Source organism: Psittacula echo (genome assembly GCF_963264785.1).
Source record: "Psittacula echo genome assembly, chromosome: 20".
NCBI classification, from domain to species: Eukaryota; Metazoa; Chordata; class Aves; order Psittaciformes; family Psittacidae; genus Psittacula; species Psittacula echo.
In genome coordinates this window covers 4,204,269-4,222,469 of record NC_137756.1, presented here as the reverse complement: position 1 = coordinate 4,222,469, position 18,201 = coordinate 4,204,269, and the positions used below count along the sequence as shown (strand labels likewise).

Here is an 18,201-nt window from a genome sequence, read left to right as displayed (position 1 = left end):
TGCCATCCAGACAATTCCTCTAGAGATGTTTGCTGCCTACAGGAGCTTGAATTTGTGGCATCACTGAGAGACTGCCAAGCCTAGTGAACCCTGCAGATAACCATCTGCTCTTACTGTTCCATGTAGGAGCAGTAATACCATAACTATATACAATAACAATACTGTAACAAGGCAATTTGGAACCATCAAAAGCAACTCTATGTCCCTCAGATGAATGCTAAAAGGACTGAGAGCACAGATGGTATTCTCCTCTATCCTCCCAGTCAGAGGAAGGTGTCCAGGATGGAGGACACAAACAGGAGAATACCTAGCCGTGTAGCTAATGTAACCTGTACTTAAGGTTTAGATTTCTGTGATCATGGAGAGGTCTGCTGGGAGCAGATGGGATTCCTCTGACCAAGTAGGACAAGAGTGTCTTCACCAATAAGCTGGCCAAACCTATAAGTTAGACTTAGCAAAAGAAAGGGGTAAGGTTTTGAGCAACAGAGAAAAGCCAGGAGCAGCTGATGTATTAGGAACAACAGGGAAGCACCTATGAAATGCCTCAAAGGACACTGGAACAGGTTGCCCAGTCAAGCTGTGGACGAGGCTTTAAGCAACCCGATCTAATGAAAGATACCTCTATGTGGCAGAGGTTGGACTAGATGATCTTTAAAGGTCCCTTCCAACCCAAATCATTCTGTATCTAGACCCTGTATCTAAAAAGTAATAATTCTCAAGAGCATAGTTTCATAGATTTCGTAGAAGAGGTGAATTTTACTCTATCTTAGGAAACAGTTTCTTCTGTGGATTGTTAGTCAGAGCTTTACTGGCTGTAAGATCTGAATGCAAATTGCGCTACTGAATGTTTAGTTGGAACAATTTACTGTGCTTCTGTTGTTCGTGTTTACTAAGGTTTTCATCATTTAGCTTTGGTTCTTGAAGTGATCACTGTTTTGATTCAAGTGGCAGGAAAGCAGCTCAAGTTGGTTCAAAAGTGAAGTTATTCCAAAAGTGCAAAGAAAGAATATCAAGAGTTAAAGAGAAGTGCTCTGTGTTGTTGCTGCTGTTAAAGTGAGTAGCAACGAGGAGCAGCTCCACATCACGCTGGGATATTTCTGATGAGATGTGTGTAGAAAAGGACTTAAATCTCCGGTGACCTTCCTTGAAAAGAGACCAGGAAACATCTGCGCATGATGTAATAGTTTGTGAACAGGGAATTTATTTGAGAGATTATTTTTCCTGACAGTGCTGGAGGAAACAATTTCCACTGTGTAACTTATTAGGACTGATTATTTTGGGAGATGTTATTTGTACGTAAGCTGCTAAATTAAGCCAAAGTTGTCTAAATACATAACTCATTTTATCTGGCATCGCTGGGGTTTAGTAACCTGGCTTCAGACTTGATAGAATTCGATTTATTCCCAGGAAAGTTAACTGAAGAGTTCAGAAACAACAGAGGTAAAGCACAGCCCTTGGCCTAAATTGCACATAAGCGTGTGGATGTGCGCAGCAGCACGATACTCTGGCTGCGGCTCCCATTTGTATTTTAACATTGTGAATGCACTGTTTAACAGTACAGCGGCCACTGTACTCTTGGATATTGTCCTTAGTTGTGGGGAGATAAAAATTCTTTGGTAACTTGGCTCACTGCATGTGTGTTTGAGTATGGGTATTGGTTTATTCAGCACACCAAGTAGCAGAGCAGACCTGCGTGCTTATATCTATATCGCAGATATCAGACAGCAACCTTATTTTCATTGTGTAGTGCTCTCCCATCTTGCTGTTATACTACTGGGATGCTGATGCCTTTCTCCTAACATTATGCCTCTTTCCCTTCTCAGACTGTGCTGAAGATGGTGTATGAGGAGAGCCGCAAGATCCTGGCTTTGTCAGAATGTCCCTTTGATTTCAGGGAGCTGAAAAACGTCCATCAGACCCAAGCGGCGATGGAGGGATGCCACAAGGAGGGCTTAGCCCTGCTGGATGCTATACAGTCACTGAAGGATTACCTTGGCAAGGTGGCAGATAGAGGAAACAAGGTATGACACTAAAAATATCCTATAAAGCAAGGATATGAGGAAAGGCTGCCTGTTCAGCGTGGAGAAGAGAAGGCTCAGGGTGCCTGATGGATATATAAGTGGAGCTGTTGGAGCGAGTCCAGAGGAGGCCATGGAGATGCTGCAAGGGTTGGAGCAGCTCTGCTCTGGAGCCAGGCTGAGAGAGCTGGGCTGGGTCAGCCTGGAGAAGAGAAGGCTCCTGAAGGGGAGACCTGAGAGCAGCTCCAGTGCCTAAAGGGGCTACAGGAAACCTGGAGAGGGGCTTGGGACAAGGGCCTGTAGGGGACAGGCCAAGGGGAATGGCTTTAACCTGCCAGAACAGGGGAGACTGAGATGAGCTCTTAGGCAGAAGCTCTTCCCTGTGAGGGTGCTGAGGCGCTGGCACAGGTGCCCAGAGAAGCTGTGGCTGCCCCATCCCTGGCAGTGTTCAAGGCCAGGTTGGACACAGGGGCTTGGAGCAAGCTGCTCCAGTGGAAGGTGTCCCTGCCCGTGGCAGGGGTTGGAGCTGGATGAGCTTTAAGGTCCCTTCCAACACAAACCATCCTATGATAAGTATGCCAAGGGAGGGTGTCCAGAGCATGGGGCCAGACTCTTCTTGGTGGTGCCAGGCAATAGGACAAGAGGCATAAAACTAAAACACAGGCTGTTCAACCGAAACATGAGGAAGAACTTCTTTACTCTGAGGGTGACTGAGCATTGCAGTGGGTTGCCCAGAGAGATTATGGAGTCTCCATCCTTGGAGCTACTCAGGAGCCACCAGGACACAAGCCTTAGTGATGTGCTCTGGGTGATGCTGCATGAGCAGAGAGGACTAGATGATCTCCAGTAGTCCCTTCCAACCTCAACCATTCTGTGATTCTGTGAAGGTAACCAGTCTTTTACATCTATAGAAATACATATTGTTATGTAGTTAGTGTATGTGTGTTGTATGAGGGGCAAGGGACTCTTTCTGAAGTAGGAACAGTCTTTTTTAAGCACCTTTGGTCCCTTAAATTAACAGGTTGATATACTCTTACACAGGAACGAGATGAAAGACAGTAGGTTACACTTGAGAAAGATGCCATTTAAAATATATACGTTTTTAACAGGAATTTTCAGGTATTGCTGCTGACTGGAGAGGAGAACTTCTGCAAGCAGTACAGAGCGTGTTTGAGAAGGAGAGAAATGTGTTGCAAATTGACTTGAAGTCTCACTTCTCCAATCCTGGGTCTGGTGGGGATGGTTCATTAGTAGAAAAACTGGAGTACATCATGAAACAGCAGGTAAGAAAACCTCTTCAAGTGTTATGCTTCTAAATTCTATCTAGAATTCTCTCTGGAGCTCCACAGACCTCTCTCGCAAAGGGTAGATGTTGAGCTAACTCTGAATCAGGGAATTTTTGCTTCAGTAATTTAGGTCTTAGGTAATGACCAAATGGTCTGTATTAATAATTATGTATCAACCATTATTAATAACTGTTATTCTGTTTGGAAGCTAGTGAAGTGGGTTCTCGTTGTTCCTCACTGTTACCATTTTGCACTAATATGAAGCATGAACTTAGTCATTTGAAGTGCCTTACACTGCAAGGGTGTCTGTAGGGTTCATATTTTTAGGAAATATGGTAATAGCCTTGTGGATTTAATAGGATTTGGTTTGTTTTCAGGAGGAACAGAGGCAGATGGTTGTAGAGCACCTTTTCTCCTCAGACCGAAATAGCTTGCTCTCAGAAATACAGGACCTCCGAGCACAGCTACGTATGACGCATCTTCAGAACCAAGAGAAGCTACAGCAGTTGCAGGAAACCCTTACCAATGCAGAAGAAATTGGGAGCAAACGAGAACATCACCTTCGGAGGAAAGGTAATCATCACCCAAGTCTTTGTTACCTGGTCTTCCATGCCAGCTCTTTCCTTTTTTTTGCCTGGAAGATGAAAGGCAAAAAAGATTGTTCTGCAACGAAGCAGATCATAGAATGGTTTGGGTTGGAAGGGACCTTAAAGCTCATCCAGCCCCAAACCCCTGCCATGGGCAGGGACACCTTCCACTAGAGCAGCTTGCTCCAAGCCCCTGTGTCCAACCTGGCCTTGAACACTGCCAGGGATGGGGCAGCCGCAGCTTCTCTGAGCACCCTTTGCCAGCGCCTCAGCACCCTCACAGGAAACAACTTCTTCCTTATATCCTACCTGAACTTCCCCTGTTTAAGTTTGAACCCATCACCCCTTGTCCTGTCCCTACAGTCCCTAACGAAGAGTCCCTCTCCAGCATCCTTGTAGCCCCTTTCAGACACTGGAAGCTGCTCTGAGGTCTCCTTGCAGCTTCTCTTCTCCAGCCCCAACTTTCTCAGCCTGTCTTCATATAGGAGCTGCTCCAGCCCCTGCTCATCCTCGTGGCCTCCTCTGGACTTGCTCCAACAGCTCCATGTCCTTCTTATGCTGTACAATTCTTCAGTTTTACTAATGCATCAGGTTGCTGTCATTTTAGCAGATGAAGGAATTCTTTCTAATGTTAGTAGTTAAGAAAACTGTGTGAAAAGCAAAGAGAACCTTTAAAATAACCCAAAGCAACAGAACTGAAGAGTGACTCCTAAATAGTGCATACATGTAGAAGCAGAAACAAGGACAGTAAAATAATTCTTTTATGTATATATATATATATATGTTTGCCAGTAAATGGATGCGTTTGCTTAATGAGGGTTAGAGTCCATTAGCAACAGGTTACTTACAATATATCCCAGCAGCTCAGGGTAAGTGATGACATATTGTCAAGTTCTCTGTAATGCAAATAACATTTCCTTATCCTAGTTGAATTATTAGAATATAAGCTTCAGGAGGAAAAATCTATTGTAAGTGACTTGCACAGCACCCTGTCTGAGGAGCAGAAGAGAGCCTCTGAAACGTGTGATCTCTTGAATCAAGAAAAAGCAGCCCTGAAATCAGAGCTTTCTGAAAGTAAGCAAGAGAATGAAAGGCTGCAGAAATCCCTAGAAGAGCTTCAAAGGGAATTGAACCAGTTACGGTGAGAAGTAACTTTATTCACTTATTTTACTCATCAGCAGGTCTGAAAGAACTTTATATACTATATATATCCAATGAGGATCCACGACTGGCTTAGCTCTTGGAAACACCAGGAGGAAAACGAATCTCTCACTTCTCATGGCTGTGTTAATTTTTCTTCAGTAATGGCCTAGACCCCTGCATCCCTGATGTACCCCACTCCTGCAGCTTTTGGCTTAGTCTTTTGGGTGGTACTTCTGTTTGTCTGTCATCTTGTGTACGCTTCCCCACCTCACACACCGCTGGTGTTTTTCTTTCACAGGATAGCAGCTTTGCTCTGCCAGTGTAGGTAACTTCTCTTTATTGTTACTAAACAGTGAAATCCCAGCTTTGCTTGCAGGACGGTAAATGTTTTCAGCTGGTAAATAGCTGTGACTTGAAAACCGGCTCTCTGCAGAAAGAGCAGAGGCTTTAAAGAACTAATCAGTAGACCAGCTCACAAAAAGTAACCCAAAATACCTTGCTGGCGTTCTTGGAAGAGGATGTCCTGTTCTGAACGCAGACAGAAGTGACGTTTTGAACTTTGCAGGTCTGAGTTGGATAAAAAAGAAAAGGCTTTAACAACTGCACTTGAAGAGTTGAAGGCTGAGCATCTGAAGCAAACTGAGCTGCAAGATCTCTTTGAGGAACAGCAGCTTCAGCATAAGAAAGCAGCATATGAAAAGACAAAGGCCTTGGAGGTAATGCCCTACATCTCAGTGCCTCAGGTCACCTCCCTTGGTGCATGAAGTTAACTCTCTAACATAACTAACAGGTTATTTTGCAGTCTTTCCACATCAGATGGTTTTTGTTTAGTAACTATTATAAAACGAAAACATTCTAGTGCATGTGCATAGGTTTATTTTCTCTTCACAGAATTAATGCTTTCCATTGCCCTTCCTAACTGCACATAGAGAAATAAGCAGAAATGTTATGCCTTTTTTTCCTCTCTTTGTATCTTAGTATTTCCAGAGCTTAACACTTTCATGTTTTACGAGTACTGCCCCTTGTTGTGTAGGGAGAGCCAGATTCTCCAACTGTGTAACTGCGCCCTTGATTGCAGAGCAAATGTGCTATGAGGACGGGATGTGTACGATCAACTGAGATTATAAAGGAAACCATCCAGTGGTACATTGGCTTGGCAGAGAGTAACTGGAGCTTTTCCAATATAACATGTATTTTTGGAGGTTAACCAAAGTCTTTTTGTTCCCTTTCTTCTAAACTGAACAGAAAAGAGATGAAGAGCTTTCTCTCTGATACTGTGATAACAGTGACTTGGTGCTTGTAAAAGGCCTACAGTGACTGGAAAAGGAAGAAGATTTAACATAAGCCTTTTTTTAAACTTAAACACAAAATCCCAACTCCAAAACAATCCTAGTTCAATGCCTTAAGTGAGGAAACACAATTCTGACTCCTTTCCTTGTAGTCTGGCCTCTCACATCATCTTTCTGATAGGTGTTTAGGTTTCTGGGTGGGTTTTGTTGGGATTTTTGTTACCACTTACATGGTAGCACATGGCACTAACATCCTCTAGCTTTTAAAAGGGAAGCTTATGCAGGGAAGGCAGGGCCCATTTTAGTCAAGGCAAAGAGAGAAGTGCATTGCCCTAGGTATAGCTGTGCAACAGATTCCCAGTTCACATCCCTGCAGGCTTGCATTCCCAAATCATCCCTTCTAGCACTGCTATAAAAAGTTGATGCCACTTAGCATCTGACCTGGCTTTCTACCAGATGAGAGGACAGGTCAGCTCTGACTGTCTGCAAGCACCCTGGGACTGCCCCTTCATTGCTGCTTTTCCTTCTGAAGAAAGGCTGGCTCCCAGAATGGATCTAGGGATGGACTATTTTTATCTGTCTGCACTGTGTGCTTTAAGCAGATGGGCTGTAAAATCCAGAGGTTTTACAGCTACTCTTACTGCTTAGATTTTTCAGCCTTTTTAAATCAACGTGGGTGATTTCTGCTTCAGATGTAACTTAAGGGGATTGAGTGATTCCTCACTAATTGAAGGTCTTGCTAATTGAAGACAATATTTTAACATTACATATTTGGTTTTGTTACTTGGTGTCATTGAATCCCAGCCTGGTTTGGGTTGGAAGAGACCTTAAAGCTTATCGAGTTCCCACCCCCTGCCACAGGCAGGGACCCCTTCCACTAGAGCAGCTTGCTCCAAGCCCCTGTGTCCAACCTGGCCTTGAACACTGCCAGGGATGGGGCAGCCACAGCTTCTCTGGGCACCCTGGGCCAGCGCCTCAGCACCCTCACAGGGAAGAGCTTCTGCCTAAGAGCTCATCTCAGTCTCCCCTGTTCTGGCAGGTTAAAGCCATTCCCCTTGGCCTGTCCCTGCGGGCCCTTATCCAAAGCCAGGTTGCATGTCGGCTCCTTTAGGCACTGGAGCTGCTCTAAGGTCTCCCCATTCTTCTGGCGTTTGTAATTAGAAACTTAAACTTGCCATTTTAAATTAATTGGGTTTTTTACACCTGAACTACTTTAGTTCAGTGTTCCTGGATAAAACAGGAGGCTGGAAATTGCCGAATGTGAGCCAGCCCCCCACTGTCTCTGCTTCCCCTTTTGAACAGGAGCTGCAGGCTGCCTTGGAGCTGCAGTTGATGCAGAAGAGCCAGCTGGCTGTTTCCTTGGAGCACGAGCAAACCGTCAGTGATAATCTCCGCAAGGAACTTCAGATCGAGCACTCCCGCTGCGAAGCTTTGCTGGCCCAGGAGCAGGCCAAGCTGTCGGAGCTCCAGAAAAATCTGGATGCTGAGAAAAATCGCTCTTTGGAGCTCCTGAATTCCTTGAATCACGAACGTGTTTTGACAGAGCAGTTGAGCGCGAGAGTGAAAGAAGGTGCTTCTTGTCAGTACAGGGAGTCACTGCTGGAGCAAGCCTTTGTTCGAGAGCTCCAAGCCCAGCTGGAAGAAGAAAGATCCCGAAGCATGGAGCTAGCTGCTATTATCGAGAAGATGCACCAGAAGGCCATTCGTTCCAAAAGGCAGCTGGAGGCTGAGGTACAGATGTGCTGTGAAGAAACCCAGAAGGAGAGAGAAGTCAATGACAAGTTACGAGCTATGCTGGAATCTCTCCAGGCTCAAAAGCAAGAGGTAATCCGGTCCTTAGAGGCCCAGAAGGAGAGGGAGGCAAAGCTGAAAGCTGACTGGGAACAACTGCAGTTGCTCTACAAGGCCATGAAAGAGCAAGATAGAAACAAGAAAGAGGAGAGAGACAGAGAGAGGAGACAGCAGCAACACACAGAGGTAGAGAAGCAGAAGAACTGGCAGAGAGATCAAGAGAGACTGGTGAGAAAGCTCTGCAAGTTTTGCCTTACACTGAAATAGCCACAAACTGGGATTTAACCCTGTGGGGGGTGGTGTTTAATGGAAATGTTTCCTTCCCTTGAAACAAAGCTTTCTGAAAAACACATTAGATGAGAAATGCAGGAAAAGAGATCAAATGCAGCTGTTCTCAGGGGGTTGTGTCTGGGTTTGCTGTTGACAGAAGCTGATCTTTACATCTTAGCCTGTGCTGGGAATTGACAGTTGTTAACAGATGGAGAAGGATATGGCTTAAACACAGAATGGAACTGAATTAGGTTTCATGTCATTGCCCTTATTTTGAGCTAGGCTCCTAATTATGGTTTGCAGCAGTCTGGATTTTGCCCTTCTTGTTTCTCAACTCCTTGGCTTTCGTTAGGGAAGGAGGGAAGCTTTGCAGGCTCTCTGGAGATTTCTCAGTCACCACGTCTGAAAATGGATGGAGAAAATACCCATTCCGGAGCCATTGAATGGCTTCCTGGTGGCCCTTCCCCTAAGAGTGGTCTGTGAGTTAAGGAATACTGGGATGGATATGCTGGATATGGATAGTTAGGTGGGATGCTCTTACTTGCCATCTGTGTATGTGTATATCAAACCAAAACCAAAAACCACTCGTGTGTGTATATATATATATATATATATATATATGCATATGTGTATGTATGTATAAGATGCAATTGCCTACTCCTTATTCTGTTCTAACAGCAGAACTTGGAACAGCAACACCAGAGGGATGAACAAAGAATTAAGGAACTGCAGGGAACAGTGGCAATATTAGAAGAACGCAGTCTCCTGTCACCCAGCCATCAGCAAGAACTGTCCTGTGCCTCAAAGAAAGATCGAAACGTGAAACAGGCAATGACAAAAGAAACTGAGAAACCACATTTGCAACAGCAGCAGCAACAGCTAGAGAAGATAAGGCAGCAGTTGCTTTCTGTAGCTGTGCACCTGAACGAGTTCATAGATAAAACGGTGGATAAGTGAGTAGTTCATAAAATAGTCATTTGCTTTCCACTTTGCTCATGAACTTGAGTGGGTCATGGCTGAGATCCCTGTGCTGAGGGGAGTGAGCAGGGTTTCTGCTTCCAAGGCTCAGCCTTGTGCGAGACCATGCTTTTGTGGTGCCAGCAGACTGGTTATTGCCACCCACTGCAGCCATTCCCCTTAGAATCTTGTGTGCCTGTGTCTGAACTAGATCTTTGAAGCAGCCCTGCTTAACACCTAACTCCCTACTGGAAAGAGTTGGTTGGTAGCTTGGCAGCTGCAGCAGTCTGATTAGAGAGCAATCAAAACAGCAGGCTCATTGATACATCTGCATGCTTAGAATGGGAAACTCCATTGAGCATGGCAGGGAAAAACAAAGGGTCAGGAATGAATGGCCAAGTAGCATTTAATTTCTTATTTCTTTAGCAGCAGAGTAAGATACTGGTGGTGTTTTGCTGCAGCCTGAATTTGCGTGATAGAATTTCAGACTGGTGTAAAGTACAGACTTCTGAGCAAATCCTGTGCAGCAGTAATTAGAAATGCTACTCTTAAAAATTAACAAAACTTGCTCATTTCTGTGTGCATTCATAGTAGTTTGTGTGATGAAGAGTGCATAAATACAGCCTCAAAACTTCAAGGGCTTCCAGTGGGGAGGAGGAATCAAATGTATTTTCACATCCTGGGCTGCATCAAGAGGAGCGTGACCAGCAGGTCGAAGGAGGTGATCCTGCCCCTCTGCTCTGCTCTCGTGAGACCTCACTTGGAGCATTGTGTGCAGTTCTGGTGTCCTCAACATAAAAAGGACATGGAACTGTTGGAGCAAGTCCAAAGGAGGCCACGAGGATGATCAGGGGCTGGAGCAGCTCCTGTATGGAGCCAGGCTGAGAAAGTTGGGGCTGTTCAGCCTGGAGAAGAGAAGGCTGCGTGGAGACCTCAGAGCAGCTTCCAGTGTCTGAAGGGGGCCTACAAGGATGCTGGGGATGGACTCTTCATCAGGGACTGTAGTGACAGGACAAGGGGTAACGGGTTCAAACTGAAACAGGGGAAGTTTAGACTGGATCTAAGGAAGAAATTCTTTACTGTGAGAGTGGTGAGGCACTGGAATGGGTTGCCCAGGAAGCTGTGAATGCTCCATCCCTGGCGGTGTTCAGGGCCAGGTTGGACAGAGCCATGGTTTAGTGTGAGGTGTCCCTGGCCATGGTAGGGGGGTTGGAACTGGATGATCTTAAGGTCCTTTCCAACCCTAACTATTCTATGATTCTGTGATTACTACGAATCACCCTGATACTGAAAAATTATTTCTGTTTGACAGAACAATCAATGATTGGCCTGTATCAAGTGATGAAGCTGTAGCCTCTTTACTGCAGACATTAAAGGAACTAAAATCAGATTTATTATCTCCTCCTGCATCTCAGGTAAGGAAAACAGCATCTATATGTTGATCATCAGTAAGTTGTTCTGTATTCTTTGGATTGCAGCATACATGTCAGTTGATTGATTGACTTCCTTCCCTTTCTTTTTCAGTAAAACATCCTGAGAAAAATCATTTTTTGCCTTGGGGGTGGGAAAAAAGATGTCCTCACATTGTCACTATATGAGCATATTTTAGTATCAGCCTCTTGCTTTTTTGTTATGCTGCAGAGTCTACTTCTAATGGTGTTTTTCTTCCTAGATGCACAATAATATATCCAAGGGTATCAATCCCTGGGATGTGTGGCTGCTGCTTCTGGATGCATCCAGAGACAGTTGGTTTTCAGTGAACTGTCAACTTGTTGTCAGAAAGCCCAGGAGTGGTTTGTAATCTCTGGAGGGCTGTTCTGACTGATGTCTGCAGTATTGCAAGTCTAGGGGCTGTCAAAGGCTGAGTCTCAGTCTTCTGATATGAAATACATTATAAAAACTTCAGTATTTTAGATTCCATCTTATTCACCAGATAACTTTGCCCTATCATTTATGTCTTTCCCTCGTAATAGAGATCTTCAACCACATTTCAGCCAAAATTTGGGGATTTAGGGCTACCTAACGGTCCTGGCTCTTGTTTGATTCTGCCTCTCTCTATTCCTTCACCTTCTGGATAGCAGATCCCCAGAAATCACACCTTTGGGAAATAGTTCTGACTGTCTCTGGTACAGGAAGAGGCTTTTGTAACTCGTGTGGCTGTCACGTACTCTGTAACACAAGATGTATGACAAGCCGCTTTGGCAGGCTGCAAGCTCTGCCTGTGTCTTAACTGCTTACAAAACACCATAAATACTTCCCTTATGTCACCTGTGCAGCCATTTAGGTGGTTGCCAAATGGATCATCTCCAGCCTTGAGGAGAGGGATGTGACCTCTTCCCTGGGGAGTGTCCATGGAGTTATTTTGGTTAAGCCTTCGTCTTACAAAGCTTTAGAGCTCTCTGCTGTGGACAGAATGCTCAGAGAACCTGTGGAGGGGGACGAGACAACCTTATGGCTCTGTTTAAATCTGACTTAGAACTCCCTCCAGAGCTGAGCTCTTTTTCTGGCTCAGCTCCCTCTAAGTTATTACTCCACTGGTAAAGAAAAGTAGTTCTGGGTTGTTTGTTTTTCCTCTGATACTGTTAGGTCTTCTGCATTACGAACTCTGTTCCAAATGCTTTTCACAACATTTAGGTTTTCCAGGCGCTCATCACATTAAGCCCAGGAATGCCATGCAGAATAGGAGTTCCTTGTCTTGTTGGACCACACTTTGCAATTGGCTCCTCTAGGGACTATGGCCACGCTAAAATCAAGGGACTCAAGTTTTCTAGCTTCTTTTGTTTAACAAGAGAAGTTTAGTGGAGCACTCTAAAGATGTTTGCCTTTCAATAGCTTAGGCAGCAAAACCCGTCTTGGTATCGTTGCTTTTGTGGGCACAGATGTTCCTTTCTCTCTGCCCTTTTCTTTGATTTCTTTTCCAGAATCACCTTTTGCTTCAGTTTCCTCCCTGAATTTCTCTTTCCTTTAAGATACTGAACTACATGCTCTGGAGACCAAAGAAATTCACTGCTGTTACCTCCTTGAGTTGTGATAATGTGGGACTATTAGACAGGGAAAGTGGCAAACGCCAAAAGGGAAAACCTGTGCCAAGGTGAATATGGAGTCAACTGGTCAGTCAAAAGCCAAGTGGTGCAGTAGAATCAACTGCATAGATGAATCCCATGGAATTCCTTCAGATATTACAAGTATCTGTTACCACCTTCAAACTGAGCTTTTGTAGGTCTGTAGGTCTGTAGGATGGTGGGACCATGATCCTCAGTGGGGTGCTTGCTGAGGAGGCCAATACGGAGCAGTTTTCCTCCCTTTAAGGATGATACACATGGGTTTTTTTCCTCATGTTTGAACTATATACTTATCTATCTGAAGCGTATTTTGTACCTGAAGTCCTTATCTCTGCCCTCATGCTCAAAGTGCTCTTCAGTCTCATCTCAGTGTGTGATATGGCACAGGCGCTATGCCAGTGAAGGACACACAAAGGGAAATGCATCCTTCAGGATGAGAAAGGTTCAGTGGAAAAACCTGAAATTGTATAGGACATCTGTGAATTAGATGATAAGTACAGGACAAGAGTTTAACTTGGACAGAAATCAATGCCTAATTTCAAAATGGTTCTGAGGGTCGTGTTAGATTGTTGAAGCATCATTTAATTCATTTTAAATATGCTGAGAGGTGGAGAGCATTTCATACAATCGTGGAACGGTTTGGGTTTGAAGGGGCCTTAAAGCTCATCCAGCTCCAACCCTGTGCCACGGGCAGGGACACCTTCCACTAGAGCAGCTTGCTCCAAGCCCCTGTGTCCAACCTGGCCTTGAACACTGCCAGGGATGGGGCAGCCACAGCTTCTCTGGGCACCCTGTGCCAGCGCCTCAGCACCCTCACAGGGAAGAGCTTCTGCCCAAGAGCTCATCTCAGTCTCCCCTGTTCTGGCAGGTTAAAGCCATTCCCCTTGGCCTGTCCCTACAGGCCCTTGTCCCAAGCCCCTCTCCAGGTTTCCTGCAGCCCCTTTAGGCACTGGAGCTGCTCTGTGTCTCCCCTTAAGGAGCCTTCTCTTCTTCAGGCTGAACAAGCCCAGCTCTCTCAGTTTCCAAGTGTTGAGGAGACTGCTGCTAAAGGGAATAGGATTCCTGTACAGCCACTCAGAGAAATCTGTAGCGAAGAGGTAGCTTAGTTAACAATTGCTTTGATCCTTCTTAAGAAAGGCTGCCTGTGTGCTTCAGCTGCCCATCCTACCACTGAACACCTGAATGCCACTGCTGGTTTTCAGCCTAGTTATCTTCACGGGTTTTGTCCATCAAGTTAGGTTATTACTCTCTTTGAGATGTTTGCTGTGGGAGTAACATGCAAACCCCATCACAGCTCCCTTCCTTTGGGTTTTTTTTTTAGATCAGATCTACGTGTGATACCAACTCTGTTCAAGAACTGGAAAGAGAATCCTGGCAGCAAGAGAGGAACATTTTGCAGAAAGCTCTGAAACAGGCTGAATCAGAACTGGCTAAAGCCAGTGCTGGAATTGCCAACAAACCACTGGTAGAAACTTCCAGTCCTAAGGTAAAACTCTCATGATGGCCAGCAAAGGGGCTGTCTGGAGCTCTTGGGGCGAGCAGTGCCACAGGCTTTGGCATGTCATTTCAACCTCTGACACATGGCTTGCTTTCGCCATCTTGCCTGTTGTACAGCTTTGCTGTATGACAGCTGTTACCAACTCAGGATCATAAAAACCTCTGGTGAGTTCAGTCCTTGGTAGTACTGTTCTTTAGGCATTGCCTAAGGGATTAATGTCACATGTAGGACAGGTAATTTAGTAATTCTATTTTCTTTCTTTTAATCAAGGTGATAATAAAACTTCCTGTTGCAGAGGAGCCAGGAAGTGGACAGCTCAGATTTGGAGATACATCTGTCAGATTATGGCATTTAGGTTTCACTTATTTGCTGTAGGCTTCAGTTGCTATCTTAAAAGGTGTTTTTATAGATGAACAGTTTTATACACTGCATATTAAATTAGGAACACCTTCCCCGATATACCTCATCAGAGAAGTTCCTGTGTAACTTCCTTGGTCTTAGACAGGAATGTGCACCCAAAGTAACCAAGGTCTGTGGAACCAATTGCTACTCTTAAAGGAGAGGGAGATTCAGACTTCTTGTCCAAGCATGAAAATACCCAACATCCACTATTTTTAATCTGCCCTCACCAATCTTAAATACTTTTTATTCCTCTGACACTTTTGATCATAATCAAGCCTGACGGGCACTTATCCCACTGTGTTTTCTGGTTAATATTTAAAGCAGATGTTAATTTTTTTGTTAGAGTTAAATTGGTTTAGCGTTTCAGATACGACTGTGTTGCTTTGAAGCCTTCAGCAGAGCTAAGGCAGTCTGACACTCCAAACAGGGGGGCTTTTTAGCTACATACAGAATCCTTCCTGCTGCCCTTGTGCCCATGATATCGGTGTTCCATGTGAAGGTGGCTTGGTTGTGGTTGGTGTTTTGCACACCAAGCAGTAACCAGGCCAAAACTTTCTAGCCTAGCCAAGACTACACAGATATACACAAACTCATTAGACTTGGTACAAGCCTCTATGTGTGGTGTCCACTGCAGGAGTGTCATACCATGGCATTGCACCAAAACTGGCTGAGTCATGGTGGCTGTGACACAAATACTTGATCAGAATTACATTTAGAATCGCAGAATCACAGAATAGTCAGGGTTGGAAAGGACCTTAAGATCATCCAGTTCCAACCCCCCTGCCATGGGCAGGGACACCTCACACTAAACCATGGCACCCAAGGCTCTGTCCAACCTGGCCTTGAACACCACCAGGGATGGAGCATTCACAACCTCCCTGGGCAACCCATTCCAGTGCCTCACCACCCTCTCAGTAAAGAATTTCTTCCTTAGATCTAATCTAAACTTCCCCTGTTTCAGTTTGAACCCGTTACCCCTTGTCCTGTCACTGCAGTCCCTGATGAAGAGTCCATCCCCAGCATCCTTGTAGTCCCCTTCAGATACTGGAAGCTGCTATGAGGTCTCCACGCAGCCTTCTCTTCTCCAGGCTGAACAGCCCCAATTTTCTCAGCCTCTCTTCATATAGGAGGTGCTCCAGCCCCTGATCATCCTCGTGGCCTCCTCTGGACTTGTTCCAACAGTTCCATGTCCTTTTTATGTTGAGGACACCAGAACTGCACACAATGCTCCAAGTGAGGTCTCACGAGAGCAGAGAGAAACTTGCACTGCTTCCATGCTTCATAATTATAAATGATCTTTCTACATTTTGGTAAAGCCACATAGGTTTTAGATACCCACAGTGTGGGAGATACTGCTGGGAAAAGCTACTAACTTTTCTGAGCTTTCTGTAGCTAAATCTTAACAGATTGGATTTATTTTTGTTTCCTGTTTTTGCTTTTTTTCCAGTTGCAGAGATTATATAGGAAGTACCTCAGAGCAGAGAGCTTTAGGAAGGCTCTGGTTTATCAGAAGAAATACCTCTTGCTGCTTCTCGGTGGTTTTCAGGACTGTGAACAAGCCACCCTCTCCCTGATAGCCCGCATGGGAATCTACCCCTCGCCTGCAGACCTGCAGCTTTCTGGATCACGTTCCCGTCCTTTTACCAAGTTCAGATGCGCAGCCAGGGCAATCATTGCCATATCAAGGTAAAGCCAAAATGTGGTCTCTCTTACGTGATATTTTCCTGGGAAGTTTAAAAACCGAGAGTTCCTATGGCGTATCCTAGATTAATATTAAGCAAAACCTACCTCCAAAACTAGTTCAAACGGATGGAGAGGTATCATGCAAGATTCCCATTCTTGTGACCTGGGTCCCTGCCTGTGGCAGGGGGCTGAAACTAGATATCTTTAAGGTTCCTTCCAACCAAAACATTCCATGATTCTATGACTTCTTAGCTATAACTTTGGCTAAACTGCTATTGCAAAGTCAGTGCTGACTTGCATGTGTACTGAACTATAGACTGATACAAAGCTGTTTCTATCCTAAGGGATACCCAGCAGCAATCTAGTTGAGAATCAGTGCACAGCCATTACAAACTGTTTTCCTTTCAGGTCTGTTCCTTATCTATTTGGACTCACTGAATAGTCTGTCTTGTTTCAGAGTGTGATCATCTCATCAGTGATGGTTTTCCCCTCTTGAATCTGGTAGCCTGTGTTTCATTGGGTTTGAGTCTATCATGTTCTGTCACTTACTGTCAGATGGGTTTTGTTAACTGTACTTTGGACAATATGCCATCTCGTAATGGGTTTTAAGACCACTTAATGAAAAGGATAGTTTTAAATGCCATCTTTATGCCATCCAGAGGGACCTGCACGGGCCGGAGATGTGGGACTACGTGAACCTCATGAAGTTCAACAAGGCCAAATGCAAGGTCCTGCCCTGGAGTTGGGGCAATCCCAAGTGAAACACAAGCTGGGGGAGACTGGATGCAGCATCCCGGAGGAGATGGACTTGGGGGTGCTGGGTGAGGAGAAGCTCCTCATGACCCAGCTTCAGTGTGTGCTTGAGCCCAGAAGCCCCCCATGTGCTGGGCTGCACCCCCAGGGCATGAGCTGCAGCTCAGGGAGGGGATCCTGCCCCTCTGCTGTGCTCTGGGGAGACCCCCCCTGCAGCCCTGATCCAGCTCTGGGGCAGCAGCACAAGAGGGACGTGGAGCTGTTGGAGCGAGTGCAGAGGAGGCCATGGAGATGCTGCGAGGGCTGGAGCAGCTCTGCTCTGGAGCCAGGCTGAGAGAGCTGGGCTGGGTCAGCCTGGAGAAGAGAAGGCTCCTGAAGGGGAGACCTGAGAGCAGCTCCAGTGCCTAAAGGGGCTGCAGGAAACCTGGAGAGGGGCTTGGGACAAGGGCCTGTAGGGACAGGACAAGGGGAATGGCTTGAACCTGCCAGAACAGGGGAGACTGAGATGAGCTCTTAGGCAGAAGCTCTTCCCTGTGAGGGTGCTGAGGCGCTGGCCCAGGGTGCCCAGAGAAGCTGTGGCTGCCCCATCCCTGGCAGTGTTCAAGGCCAGGTTGGACACAGGGGCTTGGAGCAAGCTGCTCCAGTGGAAGGGGTCCCTGCCCGTGGCAGGGGGTTGGAACTGGATGAGCTTTAAGGTCTCTTCCAACCCAAACCAGTCTGGGATTCTATGAAATGTAAGTGGGTTCCTTCTGTGCAATTTCCTTGTCTAGTAAAAATGATTACTACCGAGTTTAAGACTTTCAGGAGACGGCACAGAATGTCTTTCGGCTCTTGTCTTTTACATGGATGCTATAATGGTTGCAATATCAAAGGATGTAGAGACAGTGACCTCCAAATTACTTCTCCTAGTTGGGAAGAGCTGCCACAGAACTCTGGAAACAAGGGACAGTGCAGGAGCAGTGCCACAAGGAGCAAACCTTTCCAAAAGGTAGAGGAGCATTGCAGAATAAAATGGGATGAGCCTTCATTCTAATGACCAAAGTTGAAGAATGTTGCCTCCATTCCTGCAAGGATTCTTATTTTGATGCCAGCAAAGTTTAACATTAAAATTCAGTGTATTTTGACTTATTTTTAATGATTGCCCAAATTTATTTTGTTACCAAGGTTAAAGTTTTTGGTGAAGAAGTGGAACAAAGTTGGCAGGAAGAGCACACAGGCTGAAACCATTGCTCACAGCACAGGAGGTTACACAGGTAAGCCTTTTGGTACTTTGTTTTAATCATAATTTCTCTTTAGTGTTGCATTCCATTTAAAAACAAACCCCAAAGTATACCCATAGAAGTGGCAAAATCTGTTCACCTGTTAACACAGGGACAGGCCAAGGGGAATGGCTTGAACCTGCCAGAACAGGGGAGACTGAGATGAGCTCTTAGGCAGAAGCTCTTCCCTGTGAGGGTGCTGA

At 45.4% G+C, this 18,201-nt stretch overlaps 1 protein-coding gene across 1 annotated transcript in view; it reads left to right on the top strand.

Annotated features, from left to right (window-relative positions):
• Window positions 1-18,201, top strand: part of PCNT (pericentrin) — a 73,282-nt gene that overhangs the window by 49,953 nt on the left and 5,128 nt on the right. The window contains exons 34-44 of the mRNA XM_080632073.1: window positions 1,824-2,021; window positions 3,128-3,301; window positions 3,682-3,877; window positions 4,819-5,032; window positions 5,600-5,750; window positions 7,626-8,342; window positions 9,063-9,337; window positions 10,654-10,756; window positions 13,725-13,889; window positions 15,751-15,989; window positions 17,904-17,992. Of these exons, the coding sequence (XP_080488199.1) occupies window positions 1,824-2,021; window positions 3,128-3,301; window positions 3,682-3,877; window positions 4,819-5,032; window positions 5,600-5,750; window positions 7,626-8,342; window positions 9,063-9,337; window positions 10,654-10,756; window positions 13,725-13,889; window positions 15,751-15,989; window positions 17,904-17,992 (2,521 nt within the window). The remainder of the gene's footprint in view (window positions 1-1,823; window positions 2,022-3,127; window positions 3,302-3,681; window positions 3,878-4,818; window positions 5,033-5,599; window positions 5,751-7,625; window positions 8,343-9,062; window positions 9,338-10,653; window positions 10,757-13,724; window positions 13,890-15,750; window positions 15,990-17,903; window positions 17,993-18,201) is intronic.